This window comes from Mustela erminea, chromosome 18 (genome assembly GCF_009829155.1).
Source record: "Mustela erminea isolate mMusErm1 chromosome 18, mMusErm1.Pri, whole genome shotgun sequence".
Taxonomy (NCBI): domain Eukaryota; kingdom Metazoa; phylum Chordata; class Mammalia; order Carnivora; family Mustelidae; genus Mustela; species Mustela erminea.
Window position 1 is genome coordinate 38,642,935 of NC_045631.1, and position 18,989 is coordinate 38,661,923.

At 38.3% G+C, this 18,989-nt stretch overlaps 1 protein-coding gene across 2 annotated transcripts in view; it reads right to left on the minus strand.

The window, feature by feature from the left end:
* The window catches only part of NPEPPS (aminopeptidase puromycin sensitive), an 81,944-nt gene that overhangs the window by 36,759 nt on the left and 26,196 nt on the right, over nt 1-18,989 (minus strand). For both annotated transcript variants that reach the window (XM_032322357.1, XM_032322358.1), the window contains exon 3: nt 5,915-5,992. In XM_032322357.1, coding sequence (XP_032178248.1) covers nt 5,915-5,992 — 78 coding nt within the window. The remainder of the gene's footprint in view (nt 1-5,914; nt 5,993-18,989) is intronic.

An 18,989-nucleotide genomic window follows, 5' to 3' on the forward strand; every position in this document is an offset into this window, starting at 1 on the left:
AAAGCCGAAGATTTTCAAGCAGATAGTTACAGATGTTCAATACTCAGTATTAGTCTCAATCTCAAACAGGATAATTTCTTTTTTTTAAATTAAAGATTTTATTTATTTCTTTGACAGAGAGAGACAGTGAGAGAAGGAACACAAGCAGAGGGAGTGGGAGGGGGAGAAGCAGGCTTCCTGCTGAGCCGGCAGCCCAATGTGGGGCTCGATCCCAGGACTCTGGGATCATGACCTGAGCTGAAGGCAGATGCTCAACAACTGAGCCACAGGCACCTCAGATAACGTCATTTTTTTAAAAAAGATTCTATTTATTTATTTGAGAGAGCAAATGAATGAGCGAGCACGAGAACGCGGAGGAGCAGAGGGACAGGGACAAGGAGACTCCATGCTCAGGATGAAGCCCAACTCAGGGCTCCATTTCACGACCCCAATATCATGATCTGCGTGGAAATCCAGAGCCCAAAAACTGAGCCACCCAGGTGCCCCTCAAGTAAGATAATTTCTAATTCTAATACTTACATCAGTTACTTTTTTATACTGTTGTATTAACTAAAAATCTCCAAAACTCTGCTGAATTCCAGTATACAAAAGGTCATAACCTTCTCAGACCTTAGAAATGACTTCACAGGGGCACCTGGGTGGCTCAGTGGGTTAAAGCCTCTGCCTTCGGCTCAGGTCATGGTCCCAGGGTCCTGGGATCAAGCCCCGTGTCGGGCTCTCTGCTCCGCAGGGAGCCTGCTTCCTCCGATCTCTCTCTGCCTGCCTCTCTGCCTGCCTCTCTGCCTACTTGTGATCTCTCTGTCAAATAAATAGATAAAATCTTAAAAAAAAAAAAAAGAAAAGAAAAAGAAATGATGCCACGATTTACCATGTCTGCTGTAAATAGTCCTTATCATGAATGACAAAGCTCTTATATACTGAAAGCTGACCCTTTTTTAAAAAAAAGATTTATTTATTTATTATTTTAGAAAGATTGAGAGAGAGTGGGAGAGGGATACAGGGAGAGAATCCCAAGCAGATCCCCCCATTGAGCATGGAGCCCAAGGTAGGGGTCGATCCCATAACCCTGAGATCACAATGTAAGCTGAAACCAAGAGTCAGATGCTCAAGCAGGTGCCCCCGACCTCTTTTATTTACACACACACACACACACGTGTAAGAGGGAAAGAAGGGTGTAGAATATGATAGATGGCATGCCAGTTTCTGTGTTCTTAAACAGTATACGCAGAAATGCTTACAAAACCATCAAATAGTTTTAAAAGGATACATAGGAAACTGGTTGCTTCTGAGAAGAGCTGAGAGAGGAAGAAAGGGCTAGGATGGCAAACACATTTCCACTGTATGTCATTTGATTTTTAAACCATGTATTGTATTTTTATAGTATTTAATTAAAAAATAAAAAGCATAATATGATGGTTTCAAGTATAGACTTTGAGATTAAACTGCTTTGGTTTGAAATCCAGACTCTGGCACCTAATACATATTGACCTTGGGCAAGTTATTTAATTAAACTACCTTTGTACCTTGGTTTACCTATAAAATACAGGTAACAAACTATCTCAAAAAGGATGAACAAATTAGTATTTATGATACACATAAAACAGTACAGATTAATCTAGTACAGATTTAGCATTCATAGAAGCATGCATGTATTATACCTACACACATTTATACATATGCATGTATAGAGATAATGTATACATATATCACACATGCACCTTCTAGGGGTTTCTGTCTGTTCTTACCTGCTTAAGCATTCTAGCAAATATATTCCAGCTTCCTTTTTTTTTTTTTTTTAAGATTTTATTTATTTATTTGACAGAGATCACAAGTAGGCAGAGAGAAAGGCAGAGAGAGAGGAGGAAGCAGGCTCCCCACTGAGCAGAGAGCCCGATGCAGGGCTCGATCCTAGCACCCTGAGATCATGACCTGAGAAGAAGGCAGAGGCTTAACCCACTGAGCCACCCATGTGCTCCTACATTCCAGCTTCTTTTGATAAATCTAGTATCTTGAAATTTTGACTTAATAATGTTGTCATATTTCCTAATGCTAAACAGCTGAATCTACTCTCTACACACACACACAGTTTATGTATACTCTGGGATGATTTCAAAACCCTGCTTTAAAATTTTTTTGCTCCTAGGATGTCTGGGTGCCTCAGTCATTAAGCATCTGCCTTTGGCTCAGGTCATGATCCTAGGGTCCTGGGACTGAGCCCCTGCATCAGGCTCCCTGCACTCCTATTCTACCTCTTTAAATTCACAATTTGGCTAAAAAGCATAGAATCAATTCTAGGCTGAAAATCAGATACACAGAATTTTGAAGGAATGGCTCCAGTAGAGTCAAGTTTCCATTGTTCCCTTTGGTTAATCTGCTATTCCGTTTTTAAAATTTCATTCAAATATTGTTGATAGACAGTGTTACATTAGTTTCAGGTATTCAACATAGTGATTTGACAACTCTATACCCTTTGCTACGCTCACCGTAAGTGTAGCTACCACCTGTTACCATACAACGCTATTATGATACCACTATGTTCCTTATGCTGTACCTCTAATCCCTGATTTACTCATTCCATAACTGGAAGCCTGTACTCCCACTCCCTTTCACCCATTTATCCACCCCCCACCTCTCAGTCTACTACTACTGCTCTTCTGCTCCCTGAACTCTGAAGGTAATCTGCTAGCCTTCCTTCCTTCCTCCCAAACCTCTGTCCTTGGGAAGAAACTCTTATTAGAGAGCCTCACTTTATTCACTCATTCAAGAGTAAGTACGAGCAGGGGTAGGGGTAGAGGGAGAAGAAGTGAGAGAATCCCAAGCAGACTCTGCACTGAGTGTGGAGCCTGACTCCACCAGGCTCAATCCCCACAACCCTGAGATCATGACCTGAGATAAAATTAAGAGTCAGATGCTTAACTGACGGAGCCACCTAGGTGCTTTTCGAGAGCCTCACTTTTATCCTCAGAAGTGCTAAAATTTGTCTGGGAGTTTTTACATTTATTGAGTTAGCCCTTCTCTGTGGTATACCTTTTCTTTCTTCTTTTTCTTCTTCTTTTTTTTTAGTGGTATACCTTTTCAAACTGAAGTTCCCAATTACCTCAGAAATCACCTCAAGAAAATGTTCTTCTTTTGGATCTTTAATAACTTTCCCTTCTCATTTTCTCTGTCCTCTCTTTTACTAGATGGATGTTGGCTCTGCTAGACTGGTCCTCAAATTTTCCTACCATGTGTAAGATTCCTCTATTTCATCTTCAAAAACTCGTATCAGGTTTTTCATACTGTTGTATTATAATTTCTGGAAGTTTTCTTGCTCTAATTCTTTCTGTTTGATAATAATCTGTCCTGTTCTTTCTTTCTTTCTTTTTTTTTTTTTAAAGAGAGAGAGAGAGAGTGCACAAATGGTAGGGGGAGGAGCAGAGGGCAAGGGAGACAATCTTAAGGATGGAGCCCATGCTCCCTCTCATGACCTTGTTATCATGACGTGAGCAGAAATCAAGAGTTGGACGCTTAACCAACTTGTTATTGTTCAATGAATGTGATATTAACAATATTTCTAAGGGTATTAATTTGTTTTGTGTGGGGTTTTTTTTTAGACTTTCTTTTTCTTTTTGAGACTTTCTTTTCCTTTGTCTTTGCTTTTAACAAGTTCCTATATTTCTATTATTGTTAGGCTTTTTACTCTAGTTTTCATAGTAGAAGTTAAATCAAATCTCTGGTAATTATTGCCACAGTGACTTTGGGCTTGGCCATACTATCTGCTTTGGCCAATGAAATGTGCACGGACATCAAGTATACCACCATCCATGCAGAAGCCTGAAATGTACCTGTGTGGTTTGTCTCTGTTCCCACCCCTGAGCTTCTGCCCTCTGCCATGGGAGAGAATAGCATGCTGCAGACAGTAGCTGCTCACTACCGGTTCTGGAATGAGAAGAGCTGTGAGCTGAGCAGAGCTCTTAAGCAAAGGTGGAGATAGGCTGCAGGAGTCCTCAGGGCCAGGTGTGAGCAGGAAATATTTGTTGTAAGCCACTGAGATTTGTGATCCCACTCATGGATTAAAATTATGCGTATACTTATATATACACACAAGATATTTCTGGAAATATTCACAAGACAATGGAAGTGGAAGGTGTCAAAAAAACCAGAAATCTTAATTTTTATGTTATATTCTTTGGTATCTTTTAATACATGTTCATGGCAAAACATTTATTTTTATAATAATTTCATCCAAGAAATCCTAGTTAGAAAAAGGCAAAATGAAAGAGCACTGAACAAAAAAGTAAAACTCCAATTTAAAATTTTTCTAAAGATCCTATTAAGGCAATATATTATCAGTATAGAAATTATGGAAACTAAAAAATGTATAAATAAGAATAAAAACCATCAATTATGTCAAAAACCAGACATATCATTTTATTTGTATCATTTTAGAGATATGATTCATCACCCTGTATATGTAATTTTGTATTTTGTTTTTCAATTTTACATTATAATAAGCACTTCACAATGTTAAGAATTCATTAAGCTCACTTTTAGTTGCTATATATATGCTACCATACTGATGTCATAATTACTCCCTTAGTGCTGAACAAATACATTCATTCTAATTTTTTACTACCTTAAGTAATGTCTCAATAGACATTTCTAGGCATAAAGCATTTCTTGCATTTATGATTTTTCTTTAGGATATGTTCCTATTATCAGAATTGCTGGGTCAAAACCATGAATATGTTTAGGCTTTTTTTTTTTTTTTAAGATTTTATTTATTCATTTGACAGACTGAGAGAGATCACAAGTAGGCAGAGAGGCAGGCAGAAGCAGGCTCCCCGCTGAGCAGAGAGCCCGATGTAGGGCTCCATCCCAGGACCCTGAGATCGTGACCCGAGCCAAACACAGAGGCCTAACCCACTGAGCCACCCAGGTGCCCTTGTTTAGGCTTTTGATACATACTGCCGGACTGTCTTCCAAGGATACTGCATGGATTTACACTCCCACCAGTAATATCAAGGTAGTCACTGATACAAAACAGGCAAAAACTGGTATATCAGTAACTGCTGTTTCATATTTCTCATTATGAGAAAGCCAAATATCTTGTCACATGCTTTAGTCATTTGTATTTTTTTCATACAAATTCCCTCTTACTTTTTAACTTTTAATTTTAATTCCAATTAGTTCACGCACGGTTTTGTATTAGTTTCCAGGGTACTCTACAGTGGTGCCACACTTTCATACGTCATCTGGTGCTCATCATGACAAATGCACTCCACTTGTTGCTTTTCAACTGATCATTAATCAAAGTCTTAGTCTTTACCAACTGATTTGTATAGAATTTCTTACACTACATTAAGCTCAGAAAGTCTTCCTTTTTCCTTTGTGCTTTTATACCTATAGCAGATCTGGATTATGACGATGATGATTTTTTAAGGAGGTGCCACACCCAGTGTGGACCCCAGGGCCAGGCTTAAAAACTCACGATCCTGAGATCAAGACCTGAGCAGAGATGAAGAATGAACACAACCAACTGAGCCAACCCAGGCACCCCTACTTAATAATAGTGTTTTATCAACAAATCTTTCCTTCCATGCGCTTGCTATACTTTTCTACATCAAAATCAACTGTGGGACATTCATCTCAGAGATGTGGCCTCAATTACTGGAAGATGGAGTTGTGTAGCTGTATTTTTAGAAAGATGAGACTGAAAAGGTGAAAAACAATGCATTATGTTCTAGGGTAGAATGATCATTAGTTTTGGTCTTTCTTTCTGGTGGCCCAAAAGCTGCCATGAATCTCTTTCAAAAGCTCTGTCTTAATATTTAATCTGCTTAAAATGAGGGAAAAAAGGCATACAACAAATTTCTTTGGAAGAAATAAGGTGTCACTATTCATCATGGGATTTTACAAAAGCCACAACTCTTACCTGTTTGGAGAGTACTAGGAAAAGACAAGGTGACTTTTTCATCTTCATTCTGATAGTTAAATCCTGTAGCATGTATTTCTGGAATAGAAATTAAAAAAAAAATTAGTTCAAAAATCTGACTGGACTAAAACAAAATCCAGACTATAGCAATTAATATTTTTCAGGGCAAAATCTCTACTAAAATTAAATATTCTTTTTTTTTCTTAAGATTTTATTTATTTGACAAAGGGAGAAGGAGGGAGAGAGCACAAGCAGGGGGAATAGCAGAGGCAGAGAGAGAGAAGAGGCTCTCCACTGAGCAGGGAGTCCAATGCAGGGCTCCATCCCAGGACCTTGGGATCACGACCTGAGCCAAAGGCAGACACTTAGCTGACTGAGACACCCAAGCATCCCCCACACTTTTTTCAAGTAAGCTCCAAGCCCAACATGGGGCTTCAATTCAAGACCCTGAGATCAACTGGGGCGCCTGGGTGGCTCAGTGAGTTAAGCCTCTGCCTTCGGCTCAGGTCATGATCCCGGGGTCCTGGGATCGAGCCCCGCATCGAGCTCTCTGCTCCGCAGGGAGACTGCTTCCTCCTCTCTCTCTGCCTGCCTCTCTGCCTATTTGTGATCTCTCTCTGTAAAAAAAAAAAAAAAAAAAAAAACCACAAAAAAAAACCACCAAATACAAACCTGAGATCAAAAGCCACATGCTCTACCAACTAAGCCAGCTAGGTGCCCCTAAAACTAAATATTCTTACTTGAATAAATTAAGTTTCTATTAACAAAAGTGTCATTTCAAACCAACCTATTTTAGTCCACATCCTAAATTAAATGTGCTCCTGAAACACATTTATACATGCTGTATTAATTCACAAAACTTTTTTTCCCCTTAAAACTTCTATGATACAAGGGAAATAAGGGCTACTATAAATTTTCTACCAGATTCCCAGACATGCTTCATTCCTATCTTTTTGCTTTCTAAGTTGCAGTTTTACTCATGAACACTTGAAAGACTGAGCAAATTGCCAAGATTTCAGTGTTAAAGCTGTATCAATGAAAGTTCTGTCCCCCAACCAAAGACAGGTAACAATTCCAACTAAAATACAGGTCATCCTTATTTCCAGTAAAATTCATTGTTACATGTTATAGAAATAAAGGTGAAAACAGATTGGTGTGGGTTAAATTAGGCTTTGATTTACTCTCTAGTAGGAGTGAGAAGACATTGCTTATTTGATACTTCAGAATGCTCAGCATACACTTCAGGGAAAGAGCTAGCCTTAATACGCAAATGAACAGATGCTTAACATCCTTAACCATTAGGGAAATGGAAATCAAACCAAAAGGAGACACCACTTCACACGCACTTAGAGGACTACAATCAAAAAGACAGATAATGCTAAATGTAAGGGAGGATGTAAAGACACTGGAACCCTCATACACGGTTGGTAGGAATGTAGAGTCTAGTAGGAATGCTGAACGGTGCAGCCACTTAGGAAAACAGCCCAGGAAGTTCCTCAAATGATTATTAAATGGACTTATCAGAGGGCCCAGAAGTCCTACTCTTAGTGCGGATATATAAATCCAAGAGAAATAAAAATGTACGTCAAAAACTTATACACAGATGTTCACAGGAGTATTATTCGTAATAGCCAAAAAGTGGAAACAACCCAAATGTCCATCAAACGATGAACAGATAAAATGCGGTATACGATGGAATACTGCTTGACAAAGAAAAGGAATACCAAGTGTTGATATATACTACAATATGGATAAACCTTGAAAATATTATATTAAGTGAAAGAAACCAGACAAAAAGGGCCACATATTTATCAGAAATGTTCAGAATAGGCAAATCTATAAGACAGAAAGTATATTAGTGGTTGCCTAGGGCTGGAAGTTTGAGGTGAAAGGTATTTTCTTTATGGGGTAATGAAAATGATAAAAACTGATCCTGGTGATGGCTACACAACTCTGTGAATATACTAGAAACCACTGAATTGTACACTTCATTTATTTTTTTTTAAGATTTGAGAGAGAGAGAGAGACAAATAGTGCATGCAGTGAGAGAGGGAGAGAATCTCAAGCAGACTCCTGGCTAAGCACAGAGCCCAACCTGGGGCTCTGTCTCACAACCCTGACATCATGACCTGAGCCAAAACCAAGAGTCAGACACTAACCAACAGAGACATCCAGATATTCTGATTTGTACACTTAAAAAAAAAAGATTTTATTTATTTATTTGAGAGAGAGAGTGCACGCACAACTGGGGGGAGAAGCAGAGGGGAAGTAGACTCCCTGCTGAATAGGGAACCCAACAGGAGGCTTAATCCCAGGACCCTGAGATCATGACCTGAGCCAAAGGCAGACATTTAACCAACTGAGCCACCCAGGTGACCCCTGAACTGTGTACTTCAAATGAGTGAATTTTATGGTATGTGAATTTTATCTCAATGAAACTGTTATTAAGAGAGAAAGGTAGATTTATTAGTCATGGACTTAAATTTGATATGGTAACAGTGATTCAGATTTAATAACATTCTATGAGCTAGGCAAGATGCCCACAATTCATTTCTTTTTATGAATCACCCTAAGATTGAATTTTCAATGTTTCTAATACAATTATGGTTCAAACATCTTTATAAACCTAAATCTTTAAAAAACCAATATGAAACTATATTTTCAGATTTTAAAGAACTTTAATCAATTATTCCTCATTTTATAGATGAAAAAAATGAGATATCCGAAGTTAATGATTTGCCTAAATTCACATAGCTGGACTAGAATTTAGTTCCCTTCCTATTCCAAAATTCTTTCTACTATCATAAATTAGCTCCTATAAATTTGAAAAGAAACTCATAACTTGGCATATATACAACACTGATGAAATCACAACTGAAACAATGACTTTTACTGGCAAAAACTCAAGATTTGCTTTAACTTGATTCCCATATAGAATCATACTTAAGCCTACAGGGAAGCTAAGAATCACCTTAATGCATAAGAATGTACTTTTCGGACAAAGATACAAAACAGCATTATGGTCTATGATCAAAGACTATCTCCATAAAGGATTATTAAAACTAACTTGTTTTTATAAATGCACAAAAAGTCCTCAAGTTGGTAATGAAGATAAAAAGCCAAAAGCATAGCAGTTTTTACTTTTTTATTTTTAAAAAAGATTTTATTTATTTGAAAGAATGAGAGAGAGCACACAGAGGGAGAGTGAGAGAGAGAGAAGACTCCCCACTGAGAGAAAGCCCGATGTAGGACTTAATCCCAGATCATGACCTGAGCAGAAGGCAGATGCTTAACTGAATGAGCCACCCAGGAGCCCCTATTGTTATTTTATTTTATTTTTTAAGTAGGTTCCTCGCCCAATTTGAAGCTTGAACTCATGACCCTGAGATCAAGAGTCACATGTGGGGTGCCTGATTTTGCTTTTGCTTTTGCTTTTATTTTGACTCCTGATTTTGGCTCAGGTCATGACCTCGGGGTTCTGAGATTGAGCCCTGCCTCGAGCTTCATATTCAGCACAGACTACCCAGGATTCTCTCCCTCTCCTCCTGCTCATGCCCACACGTGTGCTCCAAATAAATAAATAAATAAATAAAATCTTTAAAAAAAAAAAAAAAAAACCCATCTCACATGCTCCACGAACTGAGTGAGCCAGGTGCCTCAAGAATAGCAGGGGTTTTTTTTAAATATAATTTTTATTTTATTTTATTTTTTATTTGAGAGAGACAGAATGAGAGAGAGAGCATGAGAAGGGAAAGGTCAGAGGGAGAAGCAGACTCCCCTGTGAGCAGGGATCCTGATAGGGGACTCGATCCTGAGACTCCAGGATCAGGACCTGAGCTGAAGGCAGTCACGTAACCAACTGAGCCACCCAGGAGTCCCATGAGAATAGCAGTTTTAAAAAATTTAAACAATCAAGGGGCGCCTAGGTGGCTCAGCGGGTTGGGCTTCTGCCTTCGGCTCAGGTCATGATCCCAGGGTCCTGGGATTGAGCCCCGCATCGGGCTCTCTGCTCAGCAGGGAGCCTGCTTCTTCCGCTGTCTCTGCCTGCCTCTCTGCCTACTTGTGATCTCTCTCTGTCAGATAAATAAATAAAATCTTTAAAATAAAATAAAACAAAATAAAATTTAAACAATCAAGTATTGTTATTGCATGGATTCTATTCTAACACATGATTCCAAATATGCACATCAACTCTATTACATGTATATTTAAAAAGAGTTAAAATTCTCTCTTAGAAAAGAGGGTAGTAATCATATATGTCTTCCTTTTTATCTTTTTTTTTTTTTTTTTTTTAATTTGAGATAGAGAGACAGCATGTGTGCACACATGAGCAGGGAGAGGGACAGAGGGGGAGGAAGAGGATCAAGTTGATTCTGGACTAAGCACAGAGCCTGTCTTAGGGCTTGATCCCATGACCAGGAGATCACAACCTGAGACAAAACCAAGAGTCAGATACTTAATCAACTGAGCCACTCAGGTGCCCCATAATCATATATCTGAATTTCTGAAGTTTCTTCTATCATGGGACACTCTTCCAATTATTTTATTTAAAAAAATTTTTTTTCCAATTACTTCATGTTGAACAACATACTACTTAACAAACATACCTTAGACTTTAAAATAACCTTGGTCAATTGTAGCTTCGGATATTCTGTAAATGGCACAAACCAGAAATACAGAAATACAGAATTTCTCAAACGAGAAATACAGAATCATCCTAACTGCTTCCCTCCATGACTGTCTCTCATAACACATTCCAAATCAGCAAATTCAGTAGCCTATATCTTTAACTCCAGATTTTTCAATGCCCCCATCACTACAACCCTAGTCAAATGTACCACTATTTCTCTCTAGATCACTATGGTAGCCTCTTAACTAGTCTGTTTCTGCTCCTGCTGCTTTATAACCTATTCTTCACACAGCAGCCAGGGTAATCTGTTAGATCAAAGCCTTTAATGAAGTCCCAAAATATTCAGAATGAAAAGCCAGGTCTCCTTGAGGTTGGTAAATATTTTAGAGAGGACCAAAAGATTTCATTAATATTTACAACCTGTGATTAAGGGCACCTGGCTGACTCAGTTGTTAAGGGGCTGCCTTTGGCTCAAGTCATGATCCTGGAGTCCAGGGACTGAGCTCTGCACCAGGCTTCCTGCTCAGCGGTAAGACTGCTTCTCCCTCTCTCACTCCCCTTGCCTGTGTTCTGTCTTTTGCTGTGTCTGTCTCTCTGTCAAATAAATAAATAAATAATCTTAAAAAATTAAAATAAAACTTGTGATTATCTAAAGATACTGTGAAGAAAATGAATAGGTAAATCAAAGATCAAGAGAAAATATTTTACAGAGAATACACCTAAAAACTTCTAAAACTCCATGATAAAAGGAAAATTTTATTAAAATACGGGTAGAATACTCAAACAATCTCACAAATGGCCTGCAGAGTTTAAGGAACAACAAAGATACTGGCAGCAAAATATGAGTTGTAGTTACTCTGTACGCTTGATAACATTTTTGTTTTTAATCCCTTTAGATTTATCCATTCTTGTTGGTATGTGGTAGTATATCATTGTGATTTTAATTTGCATTTCCCTGATGATAAACGATGTTGGGCATTTTTTGTTTGGTTTTTGGCCAAATGCAGGCATTCTCCAACTTCAGGGTTTCTAGAGCTGCTAAGAAGGTTCTTTCCAAATATCTACAAATTTTATGTCAGTCACTTCTTCAGAGATCTGCTTCATCACCTTGAAGAACAATCCTCACTCCACATCCTCTTACTGTGGTTTTGAGCACTTATCACAATTTTACATATTTGTTACTGTCTGTCTTTCCAAATCAAATATATGTATCTGGAATGTTGATATTTGATTTTGTCCTCTACCTCCAATGGTTTCTGACATATCATGTTCAGTCAAATATTAGCAGAATGAATGAATCACTTCAAAAAGCACATTAAGTGATAGTGTCATGAAGATCATCAATACTAGCCATATGAGATATACTAACGAAACACCACCTTTACTAATGTTACATAATGGGGACTTATGGCTAGGGATAAAATTCCCAGCTACAACACAGTACACAGATTAAAAAAGGGATCTATCTGATACTTTAGAAGATACTGTTTGCTGTGGAACTATTAGACTGTTCAAAGAGGAGCGCCTGGGTAGCTCAGTTGGTTAGGTGTCTGCCTTCAACTCAGTTCATGATCCCAGGGTTCTAAGATCGAGCCCTGCATCAGGCTCTCTGTTCAGTGGGAAGTCTGTCTCTCCCTCTGCCCTCAACCCTAACACATGCACGAGCACATGGCCACTCTCTCTCTCTCAAATAAATAAATATAATCTTCAAAATATATACATGCATATATGTATTTTAGGGAATCCCTGGGTAGCTCCATTGGTTAAGCATCTGCCTTGGGCTCAGGTCATGATCCCAGGGTCTTAGGATCAAGTCTCACAATCCCCTCCTTGATCAATGAGGAGCCTGCTTCTCCCTCTGACTCCCGCTCCCCCTGCTTGTGTGCTCCCTCCTTCACTCTCTGACAAGTAAATAAATATAATCTTTTAAAAATATATTTTTTAAATGAGAGAATAGGAGAGAATATATGATTATTTTAGCAGTGTGAGTCTCTGTTTTCACAGCTATAAAATTAAAATCATTACCTACTTCTTAGTCATTTGAAGATTATACAACATTCTCATGAGGTGCCTGGGTGACTCAGTGGGTTAAGTATCTGCCTTCAGCTCAGGTCATGACCTCAGGGTCCTGAGATGGAGCCCCACATCAGGCTCTCTGCTCAGTGGGGAGCCTGCTTCCCCCCCTCCCCCGCTTGCCTGCCTCTCTGCCTGCTTGTAATCTCTCTCTCTCTCTGTCAAATAAATAAATAAAATCTTTTATTATTTTAAATATAATTGGCATTTTTAACTCTATGGATATAAATACACACATTAGGCCATACAAATGTGTGCGTATGTTAGTAGTATACCCAACAAAAACAAAATTTGAATATAAAAAAGTATGTATAAATTTGTAACAAGAAAAATCTTAAACTCAAAACTACTGCAAACAGATAAACTTTGATAATAAAAGTTTACTCATGATAATACAGACCTACAAATTTCATAACAAGATAGAGCTGTAAATTGAGTTTTAAATGTCATTTTAAAAAATTAAGATATAATTTTCATTATAAGTAAAAAACCCCATGTCTTATGTATACACTATGCTATCATTTGTAAGCACATACACGAACACTATACCTATGTACATATATAAATATATTCAAGTCTGTGAATGCATAGAACATCTGAGGAAGGATACATAAGAAACTGGTAACTTTACCTCCTTTATTGAGAGAAGAAAGGAGCCTCAATGTCACTGGTACCCTTTGAATTTTTTTTTTTTTTTTAAAGAGTTTATGTACTGATTTGACAGAGAGAGACACAGCGAGAGAGGGAACACAAGCAGGGGAAGTCGGGAGAGGGAGATGCAGGCCTCCCGCGGAGCAAGGAGCCCAATGTGAGGCTCGATCCCAGGACCCTGGGATCAGGACCTGAGCTGAAGGCAGATGCTTAACAACTGAGGCACCCAGGCGCCCCACCCTTTGAATTTGACATTATGTATATATTAACTATGAAAACTTTTTAAATGTTAAAAAATCCTTTTTAAAGATAATTTCTTTTGAGATCTTGGTCAAATTGTTATAGCAAGCCTATTTATCAAATAAATCAAATGAATATGTATTCCAGCTCTGGGTTTTCCAAGTGTGGTTTATTGGCAAGGTTTACTGACATTCTTGGTTAGGTCTCTAGTGTGGGGCTCGATCCCAGGACCCCAGGATCATGACCTGAGCTGAAGGCAGATGCTTAACCGATTGAGCCACCCAGGTGCCATGCTTTTTATGTCTTAAAAGACCTTTATCTAGGGACACCTGGGTTGCTCAGTTGGTTAAGTGTCTGCCTTCAGTTCAGTCATAATCCCAGGATTCTGGTATTGAGTCCCATATCGGGACTCAATTTATGAAACAAAAACAGAGACTCTGCTGTCAAAAGATTCATACTAAACAGTACAAAATGTATTCTTCAAACATAAAAGAGAATGATTTTAGAAGGACTGCTGGAATGAAGAACAACAAAAACAGCAAATATTTGGGTAAAGCTAAATAAACATTATACTATATAACAAATAATAACATCTTGTGACTTAAAAAAAAAAATAAAAATAGGGGCTCCTGAGTGGCTTAGTCCATTAAGCATCTGCCTTCAGCTCAGATCATGATCCTGGGGTCCTGGGATCGAGACCCACGTTGGCTCTTTGCTCAGCGGGAAGTCTACTTCTCCTTTTCCCTTTCCCTTTGCTCCTCACCCCATTCATGCCACCCTCAAATAAATGAAATCTTGAAAAAATAAAAATAAATAAAATAAAATACAAAAATAACAATATATATGGAAGAAAATTAAACTATTACACAATGACAGCATGTAAATCCAATGGAGATACATGGAGATTACATGCTCCTAAGATCTTTGTAGTATCCAGGAGAGTTGTAAAATAATCAATTGACACTAGATTTTCTGAAGTCAGAGATGGCTGTTGTAATTCTTAGGATACTGACATATACCCAAAACAACAACAACAACAACAAAAATAGCTTAAAGCACTTTAATTAAGGGGCGCCTGGGTGGCTTAGTCAGATAAGCATCAGACTCATGATCTTAGGGTTGTGAGACTAAGCCTCACATCGGGCTCTGTGCTGGGTGTTGAGCCTGCTTAAGATTCTCTCTCTCTGGGCATCTGGGTGGCTTAGTGGGTTGGGCCTCTGCCTTCGGCTCAGGTCATGATCTCAGGTCCTGGGATCGAGGCCCGCACTGGGCTCCCTACTCAGCAGGAAGCCTGCTTCCCCCTTTATCTCTGCCTGCCTCTCTGCCTACTTGTGATCTCTCTGTCAGGTGGATAAATAAAATCTTTAAGAAAAAAAAAATATTCTCTCTCTCTCCCTCTGCCCCACCCTTCCTCTCCCTCTCTTAAAAAAAAAAAAACAAACAAACCCATAAACATAAAACAAAAAACCTTTATAATTAAAAGACTGAGAAAGCATATATAAAATACAGTAGATTTAAAGACAGGTAACAACATATATTAAATATAAATGGATCAGATGCTATATTTAGAAGACTAAGATTTCCAGATTAGAACTAAAAGTAAAGAGAGTACAATGAGCTGTTTACATGAGCTATACCTACAACATAATAATTCAGAGAGGTTAAAGGTAAAGAATTTGAAAAAATGTGACATGCAAACACTAACCAATAACTCATAAAACAAGCAGGAAAAAAATCAGTAAAAATAAAGATTTAAACTGAATTAACAAACTTGATTTAGTAAGACATATGTATTACATATGTATACATTACATCCAACAATTATAAAATCACACTCTTTTCAAGCACACACAAGCATTTAAAAAATGACCATTATCTTAGGCCATAAAGCAAAAGCAAGTCTTAAATCCCAAATGACTGAAATCATATACAGGTATTTTTCATTTTATTATGCTTCACAGATGTGTTTTCTTTGCAAATTGAAGGTTTGTGGCAACCCTGTGTCAAACAAGTCTACAGGTGCCATTTTTCCCCAAAGGCATTTGCTCATTTCATGTTTCTGTATCACATTTTGATAATTCCCAAAGTATTTCTGAACTTCTTATCATTTTATTTGTTACAATGATCTCTGATGTTACCATGGTAATTGTTTTGGGGTACCATGAACTGTGCCCATATAAGACTACAAACTTTATAAATGTTGTATATGTTCTGAATGCAGATGTGACGTAAATAGCAAAAGAACTAGAAGAGGGTCCTGAAGATATGACTGAACTACTATAATCTCATGATGACATGTGAACAGCTGAAGAGTTACTTTTTACGGATAAGCAAAGAAAAGTGGTTTCTTGAGATAGAATCTATTCCTGGTGAAGACACCTTGAAAACTGTTGAAGTAACAATAAAGATTTAGAATATTACATAGACTTCACTGATAAAGCAACAACAGGATTTATGAGGACTGACTCCAATTCTGAAAGAAGTTCTATTCTGGGTAAAATGCTATCAAACAGTATCACAAGCTACAAAGAAAGTATTCATAAAAGGAGGAGTCAACTGATGCAGCAAACTTAATTGTTCTCTTATTTTAAGATAATACAACAGCCGGGATGCCTGGGTGGCTCAGTCTGGTTAAGTGTCCAACTCTTGATTTCAGCTCAGGTCATGATCTCAGGGTCATAAGATTAGGCCCCACATCAGACATCAGGCTCAGTGTGGCATCTGCTTGAGATTCTCTCTCCCTTTCTCCCTCTGCCCCTCCCCCAGCTCACATTCTCTCTCTTCCTCTAAATAAAATCAATAAAATCTTTAAACTAGAAAAGCTCCAGGTACATCTAAATACTCCCTGGATCAGCAATCAGAAAATAGGGGTGCCTGGGTGGCTCAGTGGGTTAAGCCTGTCTTTGGCTCAGGTCATGATCTCAGGGTCCTGGGATCAAGCCCCACATCGGGCTCTCTGCTCAGCAAGGGGCCTGCCCCCCCTTTCTCTCTGCCGCCTGCTTGTGATCTTTCTCTCTCTCTCTCTGTCAAATAAATAAATAAAATCTTTAAAAAAAAATCAGATATTCTTAACTGAATGATAAAGATATTATATGTCAAAAAATGTGGAAGCATATCAGTAGTTGCCTGGAAATGGGGGAGAACAAGAAGAATGGATCCCAAAGGGGCATGAAAAAACATTGTGTGGGTGACGGTGTTCATTACACTCATATACTGTGTATTTGTGCATAACCTTATAGAAACTTAACTATTTATCAGAATCTTTCATTATCATTCAAATCCAACTAAAGTGAAAGTGAAAGAATGCAAGTATATACAATTACAAAATTCATGTTTTTTTTAAATCTCTGACTTGTACTAAAAAGGAATAAAAGGGTTGACTAACAGTATCATTTGTTCCTTCTAATGCAAGGATATATTCAATCTGATGTCAGTTTGAACTAACTGTGTTTACAAATTACTTATTTTAAAATGTATGCATTTTGCATAAAAAGCAGTTTCATAGATAAACTAAGAAATCCCAGTAAGATCAGGAATTAGAAATTTAAGATTTTAATCTTTAAAACTGCATCAAAAATAAGAGCACTGTTAAATTTTTAACATATCACATTATCTGTTATAGATAGGATTATCACATATCCTTCCTAAAAATTTGCATCATTTTACATGTCCAATCAAGAATATCAGACTGTGTTCTGTTTTCCATGAACCTTTTATTAATAGGGCTGAATAGCTTTTCATAAACTTACTGGCCTTTTGCTAACTCTACTCTCATTGGTGCACAAAAGATGTCCTTTGCACTACTGTTCACAGCAGTCAAATAAGGGAAGGATGATGTGTGTTAAGAAATGGCTTTAGAAGGGGTGCCTGGGTGGCTCGGTCATTAAGTGTCTGCCTTCAGCTCAGATCATGATTTCAGGGTCCTGGGATAGAGCCCCGCACCAGGCTCCCTGCTCAGCAGACAGCCTGCTTCTCCCTCTCCTTCTGCTGCTCCCCCTGCTTGTGCCTTCTGTGTTTGTCTCTCTCTCTCATATCAAATAAATAAATAAAATCTTTAAAAAAAAAATGGCTTTAGGGGAGTGCTTGGCTAACTCAATGGGAGAGTATGTAACCCTCTCCCACTCAGGGTCATGAGTTCGAGCCCCAGGTTTGAGGTAGAGATTACTAAAAAAATAAACTTAAATGTCTGAAGGAAAGGAAGAAGGGAAGGAGGGAGGGCTTTAGGCATGCCTGGGGGGCCCAGTCAGGACAGCATGTGACTCCTGATCTTGGGGTCATGAGTTCAAGACCAACCCTGACCAGAGAGCCTACAAGAAAGAAAGAAAGAAAGAAAGAAAGAAAGAAAGAAAGAAAGAAAGGAAGGAAGGAAGGAAGGGGGAGGGAGGGAAGGAGGGAAAGAACGAAAAAAGAAAGGGAAAGGAAAGGAAAGAAAGAAATGGCTTTGTAAAATGACAGATATATACTAGGTCTTTATGAGAAAGATCGAAGTATACGGTCTAAAAAAGTGAAAACCACATTAGGTTAAAGGAGCAAGTTGCAAAACATTTTATATCACAAACTCACTTCTGTGATTAATAGCAAAAATTTGCATGTATGAGAGAATTCATATCCGATTATTAACAGTGGCTACTTCTGGGACTGGAGGGGTAGGTGGTACAGTGAAGGCGGGGAAAAGAGGACTTCTTATCTCATATTCTATACTGCTTGATTTTATGACAACAAACATGTATTTCTTTTGTAATTAAAAAAAATAAGCAAAACTATATTAAATACCATGCAATGAAGATAACCTGTAACTGTTTTATAATTCTTCACATTTTAAAAAGAATTCCTGGGGCGCCTGGGTGGCTCAGTGGGTTAAGCCGCTGCCTTCCGGCTCAGGTCATGATCTCAGGGTCCTGGGATCGAGTCCCGCATCGGGCTCTCTGCTCAGCAGGGAGCCTGCTTCCCTCTTTTTCTCTCTGCCTGCCTCTCTGTCTACTTGTGATTTCTCTCTGTCAAATAAATAAATAAAATCTTAAAAAAAAAAAGAATTCCTATAAAATGTTTACAAAAGTATTTTAAGCTTTAATAACACTCTTCAGATCATTAAACCATCATCTTAATACCTGCTAATGATAATGTGTATCCGGTTTAAGGCCAGTAACTGTCATACCTACAAACAGTTGCATGAAATAACATTTTCTACTACAGATCTCATAATGAATTACGTTTCACCTTTTTTTTTTTTTTTAAAGTAAGCTCTACGCCCAACGTGGTACTTGAACTCACAACCCCAAGATCAAGAGTTGCATACTTACTCAATGGACTGAGCTAGCCAGGCCCCAATTACGTTTCACGCTTTTTTTTTTTTTTTTTTTGAAGATTTTGCTTATTTATTTGACTGAGAGATAGCACAATTGGGCAGAGAGGCAGGCAGAGAGAGAGGGAAGCACTGTTGAGCAGAGAGCCCAATGCGGGGGCTCGATCCCAGGTCCCTGA